Raw genomic sequence first — 20780 nt, forward strand, 5'->3', positions numbered from 1 at the left:
TTCGGTCTTCACGGGAGGAGGACGTGAATAATTTGCTGGGTGTTAGCGATGGAAAGATGGTAGGAGTGGAGGGCCTGAATGACATTATTGTTATTAAAGAGGCAGTGCTCGACAGACTGGAGGGACTGATTGTGGACAAGTCCCCAGGACCGGATGGAATGCATCCGAGGGTTCTGAAAGAAATGACAGAGGTGATAGTGGATGCCTTGGTGATTATTTTCCAAACGTTCCTGGATTCCGGGAAAGTGCCAGAAGATTGGAAAATGGCTAATGTTACGCCGTTGTTTAAGAAGGGTGGCAGGCAAAAGGCAGGGAATTATAGGCCGGTTAGTTTAACATCTGTTGTAGGTAAAATGTTAGAATCCGTGATCAAGGAGAAAATAGCGAGGCATCTTGAGGAGAATTGTTTGATAGAGCAGACGCAGCACGGTTTCGTTAAGGGGAAGTAGTGTCTGACGAATTTATTGGAGTTCTATGAGGATGTGTCTAGGGCGGTGGATAGAGGAGAGCCGGTGGATGTGGTCTTTCTTGATTTTCAGAAGGCGTTTGATAAGGTGCCTCACAAGAGGTTATTACAGAAGGTCAGGGGGCATGGAGTTGGGGGTAGGGTGTTAGTGTGGATAGGGGATTGGCTGTCAAATAGGAGGCAGACAGTGGGGGTCAATGGGTGCTATTCGGATTGGCGGTTGGTGACTAGTGGAGTGCCCCAGGGATCGGTGCTGGGGCCTCAGCTATTTACCATTTATATAGATGATCTGGAGAAGGGAACCGAGTGTATGGTGTCGAAATTTGCTGACGACACCAAGATTGGTGGAAGAGCAAATTGTGCGGAGGGTGTGGAGAGTCTGCAGAAGGATCAAGATAGGTTGGGCGAATGGGCCAGGAACTGGCAAATGGAATTTAATGTTGGCAAGTGTGAAGTTGTCCACTTTGGTAGGAAGAACTATTACTTACATGGCGAAAAACTGCAGCATGCGATGGTGCAGAGGGACCTCGGGGTCCTTGTGCATGAGTCGCAAAAACCCAGCCTGCAGGTGCAGCAGGTGGTCAGGAAGGCTAATGGGATGCTGGCCTTCATAGCGAAGGGGATTGAATATAAAAGTAGGGAGGTCTTGCTGCAACTGTACAGGGCACTGGTGAGGCTACAGCTGGAGTACTGTGTGCAGTTTTGGTCGCCGCACTTACGCAAGGATATTTTGGCCTTGGAGGGAGTGCAGAGGAGGTTTACTAAGCTGATATCGGAGTTGAGGGGGTTGAACTATGAGGAGAGGCTGAATAAACTAGGCTTGTACTCGTTAGAGTTTAGAAGAATGGGGGGAGATCTCATTGAGACATATAAGATGATGAATGGGATGGATAGGATAGAGGTGGAGAGGCTCTTCCCGCTCAGAAAGGACAGTAGGACTAGAGGGCACAGCCTCAAGATAAAGGGGGGGGGGGGGCGGTTTAGAACGGAGTTGAGGAGGAACTTCTTCACTCAAAGGGTGGTGAATCTCTGGAATTCTCTGCCCGATGAAGTGGTGGAGGCTGCCTTGCTAAATATACTTAAGACGCGGCTTGATAGGTTTTTAATAGGCAAGGGGATTAAGGGTTATGGGGAGAGGGCGGGAATGTGGAACTGAGATACGACAGATCAGCCATGATCTTATTGAATGGCGGGGCAGGCTCGAGGGGCTAGATGGCCTACTCCTTCTCCTATTTCTTATGTTTCTTATGTTAACGCTCTGTTGACCCGGGTGCAAATCCCACCACAGCAGATGGTGAAATGTGAATACAATAAGAATCTGGAATCAGAAGTCTACTGATGACCATGAAATCATTGTCAATTGCTGTACAAATCTTTCTGGTTCACTAATGTCCTTTAGGGAAGGAGATCTGCCACCCTGACTTGGTCTGGTCCATAGGATCCAAGTAAGACACTCGGTTGAAAGACATTTAAAATGTTGACCCAGCCAGCAATGTCCACATTCCGTGAATTAAAAAGAACAGAGTCAGGATCCCACAGATCAAGCAAGGACTCTATGAAGCCAGTACTTTCACCCTCCCTTCTGACAACAATTTCATATCTAATGTCCGCAACTGAATTGGCATGTCAAGATTTGGTTTAACAGCACACATGAAACATCTGATGTCCTTGCTGAATCCAAAGCTACAAGTGACTTTATCATCATTAAGTTTTCTACATGTAACAACATCTGACCATGAGGGAAGGCCAATGACTGGCTTGTTTTTCTTCCAAATACCACCAAAGTTGGTGAATTCCTATGGGTCGGGCTTCAACTTAAAAATGATTTACAAGCAAGATGGTTTCTGTAGCAGTGAGATAAATTCACTGCAGAACTCAAAATGCATCATTCCGCTTTCCTCCATCTTTTAAAGGTATAACTTTAATAGAAAGGAACCAGGTAAGAATCTATCTACTGTACAAGGTGGCACAGACCTGGCAGAATGGACCATCATGTGGAGATGCCGGCGCTGGACTGGGGTAAATACAGTAAGAAGTCTCACAACACCAGGTTAAAGTCCAACAGCTTTATCTGGTAGCAAAAGCCACTAGCTTTCGGAGCGCTTGCTGCTCCTTTGTCAGGTAAGTCAAAAAACACAGAAAAAATAACTGACTTTTCAATTTATTATATATTTCTTATCACAGATAAATAAATCTGGCTGGCAACAGATATTTCGCACAATTCTCTTGTTGACACCAGCGAGAAACCCCGTTCCAATAAACAATTGTTCAGCATATACCAGAGTATGGTGGCCGTCTCTCTGAGAACCAAGTCCAATGCCTGTAAAACGAGGTAGAAGAGCACATCTCACAACAGTACTCTCTAATTTTGTTTCTGAATGTATGGACAATTTGCTTCATTGTGCAGCTGTATTAAATTTTTTTGCATGCTTGTGCGTGCAGTGACGTGGAATCATAGAATCATACAATGCAAAGAGGGCTTTCAGCCCCTTGGGTCTGCACCAACATACGAGAAAAACTGGACCTCCCACCTAATCTCATTGACCAGCACTTGGCCCATGGCACATCATAATATTCAAGGCTAAGTGATCATCGAGGCACTTTTTAAAGGATTTGAGGCAACTCGCCTCTACCACCCTCCCAGGCAGTACATTTCAGACCGTCACCACCCTCTGGGTAAAAAGGTTTTTCTTCACATTCCAAACCCCCCAAACCTCCTGCCCCTCATCTTGAACCCATCTCCCCTCATATCTGGCCCTTCAACTAAGGAGAACAGCTGCTCCTCATCCACTCAGTCCTTGCCCCTCATGATCTTCTACCCCTCACTCGAGTCTACCCTCTGCTCCAACAAAATCAACCTAAGCCTATCCAATCTCTCAAAATGTTCCATACCAGGCAACATCCTGGTAAATCTTCTCTGCACCCCTTCCATAATGTGGCAACCAGAACTGCGCACAGTGCTCTAGCTGTGGCCTCACTAAAGTTCTATACAACTCCACCATGATGTATCTGCTTTTGTAATCTATGCCACGACTGATAAAGGCAAGTATCACAAATGCCTTTTTCACCACCCTACTAACATGCCATAAAGAGACAGACTTTTGCATGGCCTGCAAGGGGACTTTCAGGTGGTTGCATAGTTGTGCATCTTAGACAGAACATTGATCCAAGGTCGGACCAAAGCCCATAACATGAAAAACATTGGTTTGGGATAAAGATGGAGTGGAATGGGATGTTGTCAGCAGAAAGAAAGAAAGAGAGAAACTCAGGGCCCGTAAAGGCAGCTGAGGTGAGAGTAGAGACCAAATAAACACAAAACAAATAAAAGGACAGTAAAACTTTTACTTTCTTCCTAAATTCGCACTTCAAAATTTCAAGGGCCAAAGGAGCAGCAGTGCCATCTTGTGTCAGGAGAAAACAAGCTGTGAGACAGGGGTTTGCAGGAATAATGGCACCACTTAGTGTCCAAAGAGAGTACTGACTTGACATTACATCAGAAAAAACTAAATCTCAATCAGCAATCCATTTATTAAAACTGCATCGAGAACTTTAGCAGCATTTGATGAACTGGGAATTTATCTATAGCTTTCCGAATTTATAAAACATGGAAGCATCCCTCCAGTGGAAGGAACAGGCAGAAACTTTTAATTAAAGTATTCAGACATGACAAGCTCATGATGCTGGGTGGAGATCAGTGTATTTATTAGAATAGTACCTTCATTCATAGCAGGTTTACAAAATTCATCAGGGTGTAACGCACAGTGACCGAGTGACCAATTCACTAAAGATTTAAAATTTAACATCCAAGAAAGACAACACAAGGTAAACAGACCACTGTTCATATTTGACAAGTGACACAAATCTGGATCCCTAACTATCTCTCTGTCAACACTATGAATCAGTTGCTACAGTAAGAAATCTCATAACACCAGGTTAAAGTCCAACAGGTTTATTTGATGTCACGAGCTTTCAGAGCACTGCTCCTTAATCAAGTAATGAAGGTCACTCACCTGATGAAGGAGCAGTGCTCCGAAAGCTTGTGACATTAAATAAATCTGTTGGACTTTAACCTGGTGTTGTGAGACTTCTTACTGCGTCCACTTCAGTCTAATGCCAGCATCTCCACATCATAATCAATTCCTAGGATTTGATTCAGTTTTTTTTCCCAGACACTCTCGATATAATTCTGTTTTGTTTCAAATACCCCCCAGAAAAATGTTTACAGAATTTATTAAACAAGCTACTAAGTTTTCTCTCACTCTGAAGCTAAAAATACATCATTCACTGATTTAATTCATTTGTTGTTCTTAATAGCCGTTATTTTTGCACCAGGAACATCAAGTTTGATATTTAAATTTTGTATGGTTTTGGGAAGGACCAGAGGAGAATAAAAATTTTAAAAGCAGCAGAAATTTTTCATTAAGCCTAAAATGCTCAAATATTTCATTGCACTGATAAAATGCAAACATTTTTCAACTTTCCTTTTGAAAGGTACATGAAAGAAATAGACAGGGGTAAGATTCTTAGAGAAATAAAATAAGGGGATCTGTAAACAAAGTAATAGATGTAGAAAAGAAAACTAGTCACCAGACAATGTTAGTAGAAGAACAATCCAACAGATAAATTTATTAAATGACCCATTGGACTAGAACATTAAGGCAGAAAAATAAACTTTCCCATTAAGAAACCAAATAGATTCTTCACAGCAGTTTTCACAAAGGACAACTGTGGAAACATCCCAGACGTGCTAAATGACCCATAACATATGGAAGTAGATAAAAATTGCCATGCAGACAGTAGAAGGATTAAATATCTGCAAAGCTTTTGCAGCAGATAACGTGCATTCTAAAATCCTCCAGGGTACCATAAGCCCTGGAGAAACATCTGAGGGTTAGAAGATTGCAAATGCAGTTCTAACATTCAAAGCAGGAGAATGTTTTGAACCTAGCAACCATAGGCCAGTCAATTTAAAGTCCAGAGCATAAATGCTTGACTATCTTCTACACTTCTCTAAAAGTGAATATTTGAAGACAGCACAGCTATCAAGAACAATAGATCATAGCTGACAGGCCTATTGAAATTCCTTCAGGGAATAACCAAGGCACTGGAGAAAAATAGCAGAGTAAATCTAGTTTATCTGGATTTTCTGACAAGGGCTTTTAAGATATATAGAATGGCTGATAAATTGCTTCCACAAATTCAGATTAAAGCATGGTAAGTGCTTTGTCTCAGCATAAGGTAACCAGTGTTGTTACACAGGAATCTGTTCTAGGACCCACTGCTATTACAATGGTTCAGACTTTACCATAAAAATAATCAATGGTCATTGCTACTAAAATGTAAATCAGATAGAATTTTCAAAAACCATGAATGCACAATTAACCATGAAATTAAAGAGTTGCTCTGAGTTGCCCTGCTCTTCCAGAAGCTTTTTATTTGATTCAGCATCTGAACAAATGGAACAGCTTAAAGTTGCGATACTTGCATGATAAAAACCCACTCAGCATGCTAGAAACAGTTAGGACTTGTCCATTCCAGTGTAAGTGAATTTTTAAACAGCGTGATAAGTCTTAACTAATCAAGGAGAAAGTCTTCATCTCTAATCTCCCAGTATCTTCCCTGTAGAGCAGGAAAGTTGAGAGGGAAAGGCGCACTTCAAAAAAAATACCAAAACCATGCATGACCAGCTATTACAGTAAAAAGTCTGACAACACCAGGTTTTAGTCCAACCTATTTATTTGATAATATACTCACTAGCTTTCGGGGTTACCCCCTTCGTCAGGTGAATGGAGAGTTCTGGCCTCAGACAGAGCATATGCTCTGTCTGAGGCCAGAACTCTCCATTCACCTGACGAAGGGGGTAACCCCGAAAGCTAGTGAGTATATTATCAAATAAATAGGTTGGACTAAAACCTGGTGTTGTCAGACTTTTTACTGTGTTTATGCCAGTCCAACGCCGGCATACCCACATCATGACCAGCTATTAGCCAGAGCTCAGCAACCATTCACACTCTCCAAGAAGCTCGTCATAATTGGCAGATTGCGAGTTACACCTCAACTCACAGATTAGCACTGTAAATTCTCTTAGAATGGCAACGTCAAAGACAAAGGTTACAAGCAAGCCTAACAGGTCACTGCACAAACATTTATAACAGGGAAGTCCATAGGAATAACTTCTTCTTGGCACTTTCAAATGGCAAAGCTCAAGATAAGACCATAGCAAAGCTCATCTTTGATAGTTCCCTTAACTTGTTTTTTCCCCCCAGACATTAATTATCTCATTCACCAATAATTGGACTTTAAAAAACAATGAAAAAATCAAACCAGGTACTTCTCACCACAGGTGGAGAAAATAATGTAAAAATTAAGGCAATCTCCAATTTGTCCTGAACACAGTTCATTAAATCCAGTCTACCTGAACTTTAGTTTAGTTTCATGCCAGAGATCGGAGGGCAGCCTTGGTTAATTGTATCATTACCCATCACAATGACAAATGCATACCTTTGCTTGTTTCATATTGTTCATAACGTTGCCCAAGTCCTCCACATCAATGAGAGATGCAGCTTCAGTTTCATCTTCCAATCCAGATTCTTCTTCACTTGTTGTCTCAAACAGTTCTTCCTGGAGAGAAGATTAAAACATGAGAATCAACCCAAGTTAAGTGCCAATCATGTATACTAACAAACAAATCAGTTGTGACTGACAAATATCTACATGTTTCACCTCATCTACAGCAACGTTCAATAAAATCTCATTTCAGATATTTCAGTTTACGAGAAGATGATACTGTGGTTTTTGTAGTAAAATTGGAAGTAACTATGCGTTTGATTAGTACGAAACCTGGTGCTCAAGTCACAGATGAGAGTTTCCATGTCAAAACTACTGGTAATTGTACGGTGGAGGTAATATAATCAGGGTGAAGAAATAAATCAAGGCACTCACTACACGGGGTATTTATGCAATGGAAAAAACTGACTAAAACATCACACAAAAACGCCTGAACAGAGTGAGAGCTGCTAATTTAAAATTGATAACACAATGTAAATGTGGTTATCATGTTATGCCTTAATGTGTTCCACATAATTAACTAAGGACTACTGACTAATGAATTTTATCAGACCTGAAGAATACTGGAAAAATAAGGCTAAGGAAATGCTCACCTCTAACCAACTTTTCAATCCTGAAAGCTGACACTGAAGTTGGAAATCAAAATGATACATTTTTTAAAATTCATTTGCAGGGTGATACTAGTTCAACCTAAATTTTATCAGGCTACCAAAAAGGAATTGAACAATGCTCCACATATGAGCAAACTTCACGACAGCTACAACTCTCACCAACTTTTACAGATGCACCAAAGAAAGCATTGTTCTGCTTGTATCACAGATTGGTATGGCTCCTGCTCTGCCCAAGACCTCAAGTAACTACAAAAGGTCGTGAATGCAGCCTAATCCATCATGCAAACCAGTCTTCCAGCCATTGACTCTGTTTACACTTCCCCTGCCTCAGCAAAGCAGCCCCACACATCTTGGGCATTCTCTCTTTCACCTTCTTCTGTCAGGAAAAGGATACAAAAGTCTGAGGTCATGAGCCAACCGAAGCAAGACAGCTGCCATCAGGCTTTTGAATGGACACATCTTGCATTAAGTTGGTATTTCTCTACACTCTAGCTATGACTGTAACACTACATTCTGCACTCTCTCCTTTCTTTTTCTATATACAGTATGCTTGTTATGTATAGTGCGCAGGAAACAATACTTTTCACTGTATGTTAACACATGTGACAATAATAAACCAAATCAAAATCAAGTTTGAAAGCAAAAAAATGGCAACAGGCCAACAGAAGGATGAAATACAGCAATAATCAACAGCAAGGCAATGCCAAAGCATTACGCCCAGCAGCACTGGAAACAAAACTCTCAGCGAGGAAAGGGATGGAGTGAGGCATATCCAAATGCAGTATCAGAGACTGATCTTACTGGCACTTTTTTTTGAGGAAGAGGTGCGATTTGAAATATCACACAACAAACTGTCCAGATACCAATGTATGTTCATATAAATGGACAAAGGAGATAGACTTGCAATTATGGGAACAAAATATACCACCAATTAAACTTACATTAGGTAAAGTTTTGTGGTCTGGACAATGGCCAAAGGAAATACGTCCAGTAAATGTGGCAAAGCTATTTCTTGTTGTCAAGGAACCAGAATTTGCTAGGAAACATTATAAAAGCCAGGCTTGTTTGATTGGCTAATAAGTAATAATTGGATTGGTGGGTCCGAGTTGTAGTAACAGAGTCATCGGTATACTTCACAATCTGGGCCTTCATCTAAGTTAGTAATAAAGATTATAAATAGCCACGACTCCAGAACAGATCATTGCAGTCTCCCACACATAACTTCAGCATGAAAAGCTCAACTCATTTATTCCTACCCTCGGTCAAAAATTATACACTGTCCTATTCCAGGTCAATAATTCAAATCTGGGGATTGGGAGCTTTTGATGTCCAGGACTATATGGTTAATAACAGATTAGTATTGCCCCACTGCAAGTGGCTTGCAGGTAGTCTAGGTCTTTTTATATCTGTCAGACAGAAACCTAGGGTGCCCCTACCTTCAGCAATGAATAAGGTCAGTGTCTCAGGGTTATAGATGAGAGAAAACATACATATGTATAGATCTGGAGGAAAATGTAACTGGTTTGATCAGTAAGTTTGCAGACAACAAAGGTTGGTGGATTTGCAGACAGCGAGGAGGATCAGAGGATACAGCAGTATATGGATCAGTTGGAGACTTGGGTGGAGAGATGGCAGATGGAGTTTAATCCAGACAATTTGCATTTTGGAAGGTCGAACAAAGATGGATAAATATAAAGTAAATGACAGACCCCTTAAGAGTATTGATAGGCGGAGAGATCTGGGTGTACAGGGACACAGGTCACTGAAAGTGGCAACGCAGCTGGAGAAGATAGTCAAGAAGGCATACAGTATGTTTGCCTTCTTCAGCCAAAGCATTGAGTTTAAAAATTGGAAGCTATGTTGCAGCTTTATAGAACCTTAGTTAGGCCAAACTTGGAATATAGTGTTCAATTCTGGTCGCCACATTACCAAAGATGTGGAGGCTTTGAAGAGGGTACAGAAAAGATTTACCAGGATGTTGCCTGCTATGGAGGGCATTAGCTATGAGGAGAGGTTTGAGAAACTTGGTTTGTTCTCACTGGAACAACAGAGGTTGAGGGGCAACCTGATAGAAGTCTACAAGGTTACGTAGGGCATTGACAGAATAGATAATCAGAAGCTTTTGCCCCAGGGTGTAAGAATCAATTACTAGGGGACACTGGTTTAAACGCGAGGGGCAAGGTTTAAAGGAGATGTACGAGGCAAGTTTTTTTTTTACACAGAAGGCGGTGGGTGCCTGGAACTCGCTGCCAGGGGCGGTAGCTGAAGTGGATATGATAGTGACTTTTAAAGGACATCTTGACAAATACATGGATAGGATAAGAATGGACAAACATGGTCCCCAGAACATAGGGAGTTTTAGTTCAGTCAGGCAGCATGGTCGGCACGGGCTTGGAGAGCCAAAGGGCCTGTCCCTGTGCTGTAATTTGCTTTGTTCTTTGGATTTTTGCTAGTGGTCTTCTATATCACAAACTAATCACAGAAACCACAGGACAGTTTGATGAACATCATCTTTCCCACATTCATGGTGGGAGCAAGCGAGAAGTTGTGAAGTTGTTTTAAACATCCACAAGTTATATTGAAATAAGCAGGCTTTAAAGAACTCAAGTTACCAAAACCCAATTTAGGCATTTTGCAGTGAGCAGAAAGTGAGAAAAGCGCTCTGTGTTTACTGATGCAAGCTGGTGCCACCCTCTTAAAAAAAATGCAAGAGAAAGTTGTGACATTTGCTAGAATGGCTTTAATGTGGTCCAAGTTACCTCTTCACTACTGTAATCTTTAATCTCTTCTGGCACTTCATCATTCTGACTGGATTCCTCCTCATGGGACTTGCATTTCCCCTTTTTGCAGTTGCCAGTACACTCTTTCTTTTCCTCTTTGCAGATTGCTTGTAGTCTGCTCAAGAACGTGGTTTGCCATTCACTAAAGTCAGCCTCAATGCTGCCGTGTTTGCTTTTTACCACATTGCAATCGCCCTCCCCACGGGTCATAATACGACTGGCACTCAACATCCACAGCCACATGTCAATATTTTTACCGACCTATAAAAAGGACAAGAACTGTATGGTTAAAGCTATCATAATTATTTCACTACTCACAGTAAAGCTGTCAAGATGAAACGCAGCATCAATCAATCTTTGCAATACAAATAAAAAGGAATGTTTAGTTACGTGGGTAACCATGAGAAAGAAAGAACGGTTGGGTTAGTAAACAGTACATGGGACTCGAAAGGATTGTTTCACCCCAGCCACTGGAATATGCATTGTTCAGTGATCAACGGAGCTTAAATGCAAACATATCCTTTTTTTCCCCTCATTTTTCAGGATGTGGCTACTACTGCTAAGGCTGGTATTCATTGTCCACCCCGAGTTACTTGTCTTGAATCACTTTGTGCATTTTGACACAACTAAGTGACTTGTTAAGAGGATGGTTAAGTGTCAACTACCTATGGGACTGGAGTCAGTTAGGGAAGGATGTCAAGTTAGCTCCGCTAAAAGACACGAGTGAACCAGTTCATTTTTTTTTACAACAATCTTACAGTTTCATGGTTCCTTTTACCGGTCTTAACTTGGATTTAAAAACTAATCCAAATTCATTGTATTTCATTGTGAGATTTCAACTCCCATTCCCACATAACTTACTTATAACAGATTAAAACATACTGTAATGTAACATAAATGAGGATAACCAAGGGAAATCAACTCGAAGCAGTAATGTACTAACGGGCATCCATTAGGATGGTTGCAATCTTACTACTGTATTTCTGGCAGCTTTGTACCCAACCCTAGAGATGGTAGCAATATGTCCTGTACCAATCTGCTTTAACAAAATTAAAATAACATCTTTTCTGAAAAAAAAATCACACACTCTTACAAAGATTTGCAACCTCAGTCACAGTTACATAGAATCTACAGCACAGAAATAGGCCATGTTGTTCAATTAGTCTAGGCTGAAGATTAAGCTTTACATGAACCTCCTCCCATCCTTCTATCAGTCATTGGTATTGGTCAAGTTGCAATAAAATCTCAGAAAGCAGTTGATTCTTATCACACTATAGTTTAAGTGTTCTGTACATATTTTTAAAGATTGCAGCCATACAGCAGAACAATGAGCAATTACAGAAGACAATATACTTACGGTGTTGTAATGATTTACATAAACAGAGTCGCCCAAGCCAAATACTGCATATCTCAAACCTTTGAGGTACGTTTTGCCATATCTAAAGTCATGTGTTGCATCTTCCAACCATTTGCAAAACCAGGCTGAACTTTTGTTTGGTTGTCCATCGGTGTAAGTGGAAACCATGAATACACAGATAGTCTTACTGTGCACCTGCACAAATCATAAAGCACAATTTTTCAATAAGCAGATAAATCCTAAAGTATATTTCTGTGGTAGTCTCTCAGCCCATCCATCATTCTCCCTAATCTATCATCCATCAATTAACTTTATTAAATCATTCAGAATTACGGTCTCGAGGAGTTACTATGCAAGACCAGATTGTGGGAAATATTGCAAATAATTTCAGTTATCTGGACTTTTATTTCAAAATACATCTCAGAAAAGTAGAAAGCTTTTTTAAAAAACTAGCCATTGATAATTAGAATTTATAACGTTCCATGTCACTAGAATGTAACTGCAAACGTATTTAATTAAGTGAATCAATTTGTTGGATACAGCCAGAATTCAGGCTTGATGTTAGTGAATAGTAATAGTCATAAATGTTACAACGTACTCAACGCAACAGCACAGAAGAGATAATGGTCAGCAAGTACATACATCTCATTTTAGGGCCATAGCAGTAAAAGGGGAGTTAGAAGAGATTACAAGCAGGGCTAAAGCTGATGATGAGTGCAATATACAGTTAGTATGCTAAATAATTTCCAATAATTCATTAGCCAAACAAGTTCTTTTAAATTTAAAAATAGTTTTAAAATTAGGAATGAGGATTTTTTTTAATTCAGTCAGATGGTTGTGCAGGTTTGGAACTCTGCCTCAGAAGGTGGGTGGTACAGGGTCATAGAATCTCTACAGTACAGAAAGAGACCAATCAGCCAATCGGACCCGCACCAATGACAATCTCAGTGAGGCCCTATCCCCATAAACCTGCGTATTTACACTGCTAATCTCCCTTACGGAGCAATTTATCATGGCCAATCAACCAATATGCACATCTTTAGACTGTTTGCAGAAGTCGGAGCTTCTAGAGGAAACCCTTGCAGACATGGGGAGAATGTGCAAATTCCACACGGTTACCTGAGGCCGGAAGTGAACCCGGGTCGCTGGTGCTATGAGTGCTAACCACTGTGCCATCAGTGAATATTTTTAAGGCGAGGGTTGATGTAATGTTGTCCGGCAAAGGAATCAAGAGTTTTTAGGGTAAATGGGAATGTGGAATTCAAACACACAAACAGATCAATTATGATCTTATTGAATGGCAGGGCAGTGTCAAGGAGCCAAATAGCCTACTTGTGCTACTTGATCTGATTTATTATTGTCACATGTATCAGTATACAGTGAAAAGTATTGTTTCTTGCACACTATACAGACAAAGCATTCTGTACATAGAGAAGGATAGGAGAAGTGGAGAATTTAGTGGTACTGTCATAGCCAAGGTGTAGAGAAAGATCAACTTAATGCAAATTTACATGTTTATATAATAAAAGCAACATGCAATCTCTCAATCCCAGAAACAATGAACAACATTTTTAATAATGTATACAAGATTCAAATCATAAACAGATCTTTAAAAAACTCATGTTTAAAAGAAAGGCCCAGGAATAAATTGTATTTTTGGTTTTTCCCTCAGGTTCAGCATCTATGACCACTCTCTTAGACAAGTTCTCACTCTCTATAGCCCAAGGTATACTGAGTGCTTCAAACCTGTTCTTCAACCTTTCATCTTGAAAGTCACTCCAACTTGAAAACTTTTCTAGCAAAACAATTGAACTCTAAACAAGTGAATTTCTGTTTACTCCACAATTAGGTTGCAGCTGTAAGGAGATAGAACTGCACCTTAGCAGAATACATTTATACTTCACAGTAAAACGGTGACACAGCGGTTAGTACTGCTGCCACATAGTTCCAGGGACCCAGGTTTGAGTCCCAGCTTGGATCACTGTCTGTGTGGAGTTTGCACATTCTCCCTGTATCACATGGGATTTGTCCTGGTTTCCTCCCACAGTCTGAAAGATGTGTTGATTATGTGCATCAGCCATGCTAAATTCTCCCTCCATGTACCCAAATAGATGCTAGAGTGTGGCAACTAGGAGATTTTCACAGTAACTTCATTGCAGTGTTAATGTAAACAGACTTGAGAAATAAAAAGTTAAAATATTTTTGTGTGGGGAAATAGACTGGCACAATGGATTAAAGAAGCCTTCCATCTTTGAAAACCGGGTTCAAATCCAGCCCTGAATGATGAAGGTATTTTAAAATAAAACGAGTGGTGGCAGTCTCAATAAAATTCCTAAAGCAAAATAATTTATCTTCATTTCGAATTAATTATGTACATCAGTCAGATGGGCACAGGATGGCTGGGGTAGAAAATGAAAACAAAAAGTGTCCTACTAATGGAACAGTGAGACTGTGGCCTGTTGCTGACATTGGGAATGTGGTACACATAGAAACCCATCACCCTAATGAGCAAACATGCCATTGTGTGAAATAGGAAATCACCCAAATTACACCACGCACGGTGGCACAACGGTTAGCATTGCTGCAGGAACCCAGATTTCATTCCAGCCTCAAGCAACTGTGTGGGGGAACCTGTGCATTCTCCCCATGTCTGCATGAGTTTTCTCAGGGTATTCCAATTTCTTCCCACACTCCAAAGATGTGCGGGTTAGGTTGATTGGCCGTGCTAAATTGCCCCTTAGTGTCAGGGTAAATGAGCTAGGCAAATACATGGAGTTACAGGGATAGGGCCTGGGTGGGACTGTTGTCAGTGCAGACTTGATGGGCTGAACAGTCTCCTTTTGCACTGGAGGGATTTTGTGATTCAATGCAATGATTAAGATGTTAGTTACATTTTACCACAGCTCTAAGTAACAGTACAGAAATAAAGCAACATAAAGTAACTAACCTCATGTACCAGATTTTCATCTGGATCATATACCATTAGGTCAACAACTTCTACAGGTAATCCAAGTTTTTGTATAGCATCTGCTAGGGTTGTGGCAAATTTCTGAAATGCAAATTTTTTTGGAAAAACGCTCTTAGAAAATCAAAATTTAAAAGACGTGCTTTGCAAAGATTCTGTCTGGCACTAGTATCAGCATTCCTCATTGTGCTCATAGCAACCTCAATTAAAATTCAAGTCACGGACTTGCGAGCGAGCAGTGTCATCTAATATCCAGCCCCCATGCTTTCCAACGTGTCTGACTAAATGAAAACTAAGAGTATCTAAACCAAATTATTGAGAAAGCCACATTTGGCATTTCTGTTTGTCAAAGACAAGGTGCACATTCTCCCCTGAAGGGATACACCATACATGAAAAATTAATTACACAGTCCATTTAGCATACAGAGATAGCCAAGGTGCTTCAACATTGGAATGAGATACAATCAGAAAAGGGGACATGATTAGAGACAAGGTTTGAGAAGGTTTTTGGAAAAATGATGAAAATGGCAAATGGATATAGAAACAGAATTTCAAACAGCAAAGAACTGACGGTTGAAAACTTTGCCACAGGTGGTGGAGAAAAAAGAAGAGTTGCACAATTATTCATATTCACCAGACTGGTTCCTGGGATGGCAGGAGCATCATACAAGGAGTGGGCTGCTATTCACTAGAATGTAGAAGACTGAGAGGGGATCAAATTGAAACATATATAATTCTGACAGGGTTGAACAGACTGGTAGTGGTGGTGGTGGCAGCAGCAGCAAACACGTGGAATCTATAGCACCGAAGGTTATGGAGGCCAAAGTCACTGAATATATTTAAGGAAAAATCAGATAGATTGAAGCTCTAATGATATCAAGGGGTAAGGGAAGAGTGCAGAGAGGATTGCAAGAGGATCAGCTATGATCTTAAACTCCTGCTCCTATTTTCTATGTTTCCTGCACTTATGTTCACCCTTTCCCTTCCTTCCCAGAACCACAATGACTCCTCCCTGGTGTGTAGTTCACGAGGTCTCTCCTCTTAGCTGAAGTGACTGGCTCCATTTTGGTCCTATAACCAGTCAGCATTCCTCATTTTTCTCCATACTGTTAGTGTACACTGTTGGCAGCTCAAAGGTGTCTACCCGCATATGCTCATATTTTGCTAGAATATAACCAGCTAAAAATGTGCAACTGACAAACATATTGCATTGAGCATTCCAATATTTATCTGGGCCAGTGGTGTCCAATTTCTCACCCAAGTCCTGATAATTCACCCTTTGAGCTCCAATCATCAAATCCAATTACATCTCACATTTCACTTTTTGTCCTGCTTGAACTTTGAAGCACAGAAATGGGTTGCTTCACCACTTCTGAGTGAAGTTTCTCTTCCTCTTAGTCCTAAATTGCCTACCCCATATCCTGAGGTTCCTTGTTCTGCTCCCCCCGGAGGAATCAACATCCCTGAATCCAGTCTGTCCAACCCTGTCAGAATTTTATATGTTTCAATTAGATCTCCTCTCATTCTTCTAAATTCCAGTGAATAAAAATAAATCCTAAATCAGAATACCCAAGTTCATCAAAGCATGGATTCAAATAACCTTGAAATTTCATTATACACACCAATGTAGTCCACAAAGATATTCCTAATACTCTGCAAGTTACCCCAGAAGCCAATATCCCCATGTTTCTGGATATTAGCAGCAGTAACCCAGCACTCAAAAGATTGGGCTATCCCTCTAGGTTACATCAATGAGCCAGAATGGCTGGTTAATCAACTGCAACACCCTGAAGAGCAATGGACTGGATTAACTCAGAAATCTGAGCAAAGTCTGTGGATGCTGGAAATTTGAAATTAAAAGACAAAATACTGGAAAGGCTCAGCAGGTCTGGTAACACATGGTGTGACAAACAGACTTAATGGGTGGGAATTTCTGGCCCTTCCCACCGGTGGAATTTTCCAGTCCTTCTGACAGGATCTTAGTGTCGCGGAAGGTTTGGGCTTCACCCAATGTTTCTTTGGAATAGACTAGGAACCATATTAATATGGAATGGTATTTCAACAATTCCTGATGGAAATTGCTAGAACATTAACTGTTGCTTCCATGTTGAAGGGAAACAGAAGCCTAGGTAATGCATCATTACATCCTACCACACAATTGGTTAACCTGCTTCCAAGCTGATTTGCCATTTGAAATAACATATTACAAAACTTTAGAACACAGTTAAACACTAAAGTGAGAAAATGTGCAGGAATTTGTTTAATGAAAGTAAAAATGTGCATTTTTAAAATTCTTACCTCAGCAGTACCAGTCTGAGAACCAAAGAAAATCTTCACCCCAGCGATGTTAACTTGCTTTTCTTCTTGGGCTAAATGCCCATTTTGAATGACTTCTTTGGCTACTTTTGGCGCCACGCTGTCCTCCTCTTTTTGCTGTTCAAAATATTTTCAGTATACAGTTAATTTCCATTTAAACAAAACCTCTTCACAGGAAACATAAACTTACCACAAAGATACTGTATATTTAATATATAGGCAACCAACGGAAGCATTTATACATAAATAAAATGATGACACAGTGATTAGCACTGCTGCCTCACAGCTCCAGGGCCTCAGGTTCAATTCCAGCCTTGGATACCTGTGTGTGTGTGCATGCGGAGTTCTCCCCGTATCTGCATGAGTTTCTTCCATGTGCTCCAGTTTTCTCCCACACTCCAAAGATGTGCAGGTTAGGTGGATTGGCCATGATAAATTTTCCCTTAGTGTCCCAAGATGTATAGCTTAGGTGGATTATGGGAAATGCATGGGGTTACCAGGATAGGGTGGGGGTGAGGGCCTGGGTAAGATACTCTGTCTGAGAGTCAGTGCAAACTTGATTGGCTCAATGGCCGTCTTCTGCACTGTAGGGACTCTATGATTCTGTCGTAAACAAAACAACTTGATATTCTTAAGAAATTCAGAAAAACAAGGACGTAACTGTCCACGATATCTATTTTCAAAATAATTAACTGATATAAATATACTCTAAAGGCTTTGTCATTTAACAAATAAACTATTTATGCCCTGATCCTTTTTTTTTATGGTTTAAGTCTCATTCAAGAGATGATCTTCACTCTGATTTTCTTTTGGCTCACACACTGCCAGTCAAAATGTTAAACTCTTCTCTTAGAAACTCACATAACTGAGCGCTTATGTTTAAGTAACAGTGACAGACAGAAACCCACACTTCAATATTTTACTGCCTCCATTACAGGTCGTGTAGATGCAGAGGTCTGTAGATTTATTACCTTGTTGTGATTTTTACTTAAGAACTCAACAGCTGCCCAAACTCCTAAGGCAATAACAATGGTCGAATAGACGTAGTGTCTAACATGCCACAATGACAGTGCATAATTCTGCAAGGAGTTCCAAGTATCGAAGTCATGAACTAGAAAAGAAAATAAACTTTGGTAAATATCAGCTCATTCAAAACTTTGACACATGAAAAACTAAAGCACAGGAATCAATACCAATGAGCTCACTAACCAACATGGTCACCAACTTAAAATTTGCAACCTTGCTCTTAAATACAGCTTTAGCCTCACCTCTACCCCTCTCTGAAACCTCCCCCAGTGCAGTACTGAGAGATTGCTATCTTTCAGATTAGGTGTTAAACTAAGGCTATGCCTCTTCTCTCAAGTGGACATAAAAACCTCAAATGTCAAAAGGCCTCTCCAATGTTCTAACAAAGATCTGGTCATTATTTTATTGTTTACATGTCACAGATCTCTTCATCCAGAGGGTGGTGAATGTGTGAAATTCACAACCACCAAATGTAGTTGAGGCCAAAATGTTGTCTGATTTCAAGAAGAAATTACAAATAGCTCTTGGGGCTAAAAGAATCAAGGGATAGGAGAGGAAGGGGGAAATCAGGATATTGAATTCGATAATCAAGATAAACGGCAGAGCAGGCTCAATCGGCCGACTCCTGCTTCTAGTTTCTGTATATGTATTGGCTACTAGGTTTCCATACAATGGTGACAGCATTTCAAAACGTATTTCATTGTCTGTTTATCTTCCCTTCTGTATAACTTAGGCCCTCAGGTCCTCTATATCTGGCCTCATTTTAGCCATCATACCTTCAACTGTCATGATCAAACTCTCTGGAATTCCTCCCTGTAGCCTCCCCAGGTTCTGTCTCCCTCTCCTTTAACAACATCATTTTTAAAACTCTGGCCAGGAATGTAGTCACCATCCCTAGTCCTGGCATCCATTCTTCAGACCATGTGAGGCATCTCTAACATGGAAACATGCCAGATTAATACAAGTTGTTACTGAAGGTCAAGTGAATGTATATCTCACTGAAGTAGAGAAAATATGAAACAGGTAAAGGTGAAGTTGCTATAGTCCCAGATGGCCTTTAAGGGGTGAGAGCTAATTGGCGTGGTTTAACCAGAGGATCATCACATCTTAGGCAAGGGCAAGGTTGAGAATTCAGGGCCTTCATGAATAAATAGTATAGAAAAGGTAAACACCGAACATCACCACAAGAGCAAGTAGGGAAAGGGTGTATCAGAGGACTATATCAAAGGAATTGCTTCACAAACAGTAATCACTAACTGGCTTCCAAGAAGTGCAGAGGGAGAATTATTGAAGTGGATTGAATAATAAGGGATCCTGCTTGAGATATTGGAATTATATTTATTGAAATAGGGCAGCACACTGGTTAGCACTGCTGCCTCACAGTGCCAGGGACCAGAGTTCAATTCCTGGCTTGAGTCACTGTCTGAGAGGAGTCTGCACGTTCTCCCCATGTCTGTGTGGGTTTCCTCCAGGTGCTCCAGTTTTCTCCCGCAGTCTGAAAGACATGCTGGTTAGGTGCATTGGCCATGATAAATTCTCCCTCAATGTACTAAACAAGCGCCAAAGCGTGGCAACTAGGGGATTTTCACAGTAACTTCACTGTAGTGTTAATATCAGTCTACTTGTGACAATAATAAACTTTAAAGATATCCCTCCTGCAATCTTTTTAAACAACACTAAGGGGCGAGATATTGCAGATCCCGGGAGAATGCTGAAGAGGAAAGTAAGTGAGAGAAGTCGGTCCAGGGAGGAGCAATATTTTGGAAATAATAGTAAACATGCGGCCTCCCACCCGGAGAGGGGGGAGATCCACCAGGAGAAGCTGCGGCCTCACCTTCATGGCGCTCATCGCCACAGCCCGGCCGGCAAAGACACAGCAAAACCAGGCTGACAAACTGCCGCATAGCTGCAAACCCCAGGGCAAAGGATCCCGCCCAGCAGCTACTCAGAAAGCGTCAGGAAAGCTGCAGAACGGGGATTTAAACCCTCCTCCTCCCCGCACACAGGGCGCCGCCATTAAACCCGCACGGCATGCTGGGAGCCTGCCAACAACAACTTACACTTCAGCACAACCTCCACTGGATAAACTGTCAAACTCCCCAACTTCAACACAACCCCACTGGATTATCTATCAAACCGCTCAACAGTAACACAACCCCACTGGATTATCTATCAAACCGCTCAACAGTAACACAACCCCACTGGATTATCTATCAAACCGCTCAACAGTAACACAATTCCACTGGATTAGCTGTCAAACTCCCCAACTTCAACACAATTCCACTGGATTTTCTATCAAACCCCTCAACAGTAACACAACCCCACTGGGTTAGCTGTCAAACTCCCCAACTTCAACACAATTCCACTGGATTAGCTGTCAAACTTTATCTATCAAACTCAACTTCAACACAATGCCACTGGAGTATCTATCAAACCCCTCAACAGCAACACAACCCCACTGGATTATCTATCAAACCCCTCAACAGCAACACAATTCCACTGGATTAGCTGTCAAACTTTATCTATCAAACTCAACTTCAGCACAATGCCACTGGATTATCTATCAAACCCCTCAACAGCAACACAATTCCACTGGATTATCTATCAAACCCCTCAACAGCAACACAATTCCACTGGATTAGCTGTCAAACTCCCCAACTTCAACACAATTCCACTGGATTATCTATCAAAC

The 20780-nt window shown here is 41.0% G+C and overlaps 1 protein-coding gene across 1 annotated transcript in view; it reads right to left on the minus strand.

Annotated features, from left to right (window-relative positions):
• Window positions 1-20110, minus strand: part of tyw1 (tRNA-yW synthesizing protein 1 homolog (S. cerevisiae)) — a 143118-nt gene extending 123008 nt beyond the window's left edge. Inside the window, exons 1-7 of the mRNA XM_080210647.1 lie at window positions 19923-20110; window positions 18034-18173; window positions 17045-17179; window positions 14729-14830; window positions 11782-11976; window positions 10404-10685; window positions 6968-7087 (exon numbers count right to left, since the gene is read on the minus strand). Of these exons, the coding sequence (XP_080066773.1) occupies window positions 6968-7087; window positions 10404-10685; window positions 11782-11976; window positions 14729-14830; window positions 17045-17179; window positions 18034-18173; window positions 19923-19992 (1044 nt within the window). The 5' untranslated portion in view covers window positions 19993-20110. The remainder of the gene's footprint in view (window positions 1-6967; window positions 7088-10403; window positions 10686-11781; window positions 11977-14728; window positions 14831-17044; window positions 17180-18033; window positions 18174-19922) is intronic.
• Between the last annotated feature and the right edge of the window lie 670 nt (window positions 20111-20780).

This window comes from Carcharhinus amblyrhynchos, chromosome 23 (assembly GCF_965287045.1).
Source record: "Carcharhinus amblyrhynchos chromosome 23, sCarAmb.v2.hapA, whole genome shotgun sequence".
NCBI lineage: Eukaryota > Metazoa > Chordata > Chondrichthyes > Carcharhiniformes > Carcharhinidae > Carcharhinus > Carcharhinus amblyrhynchos.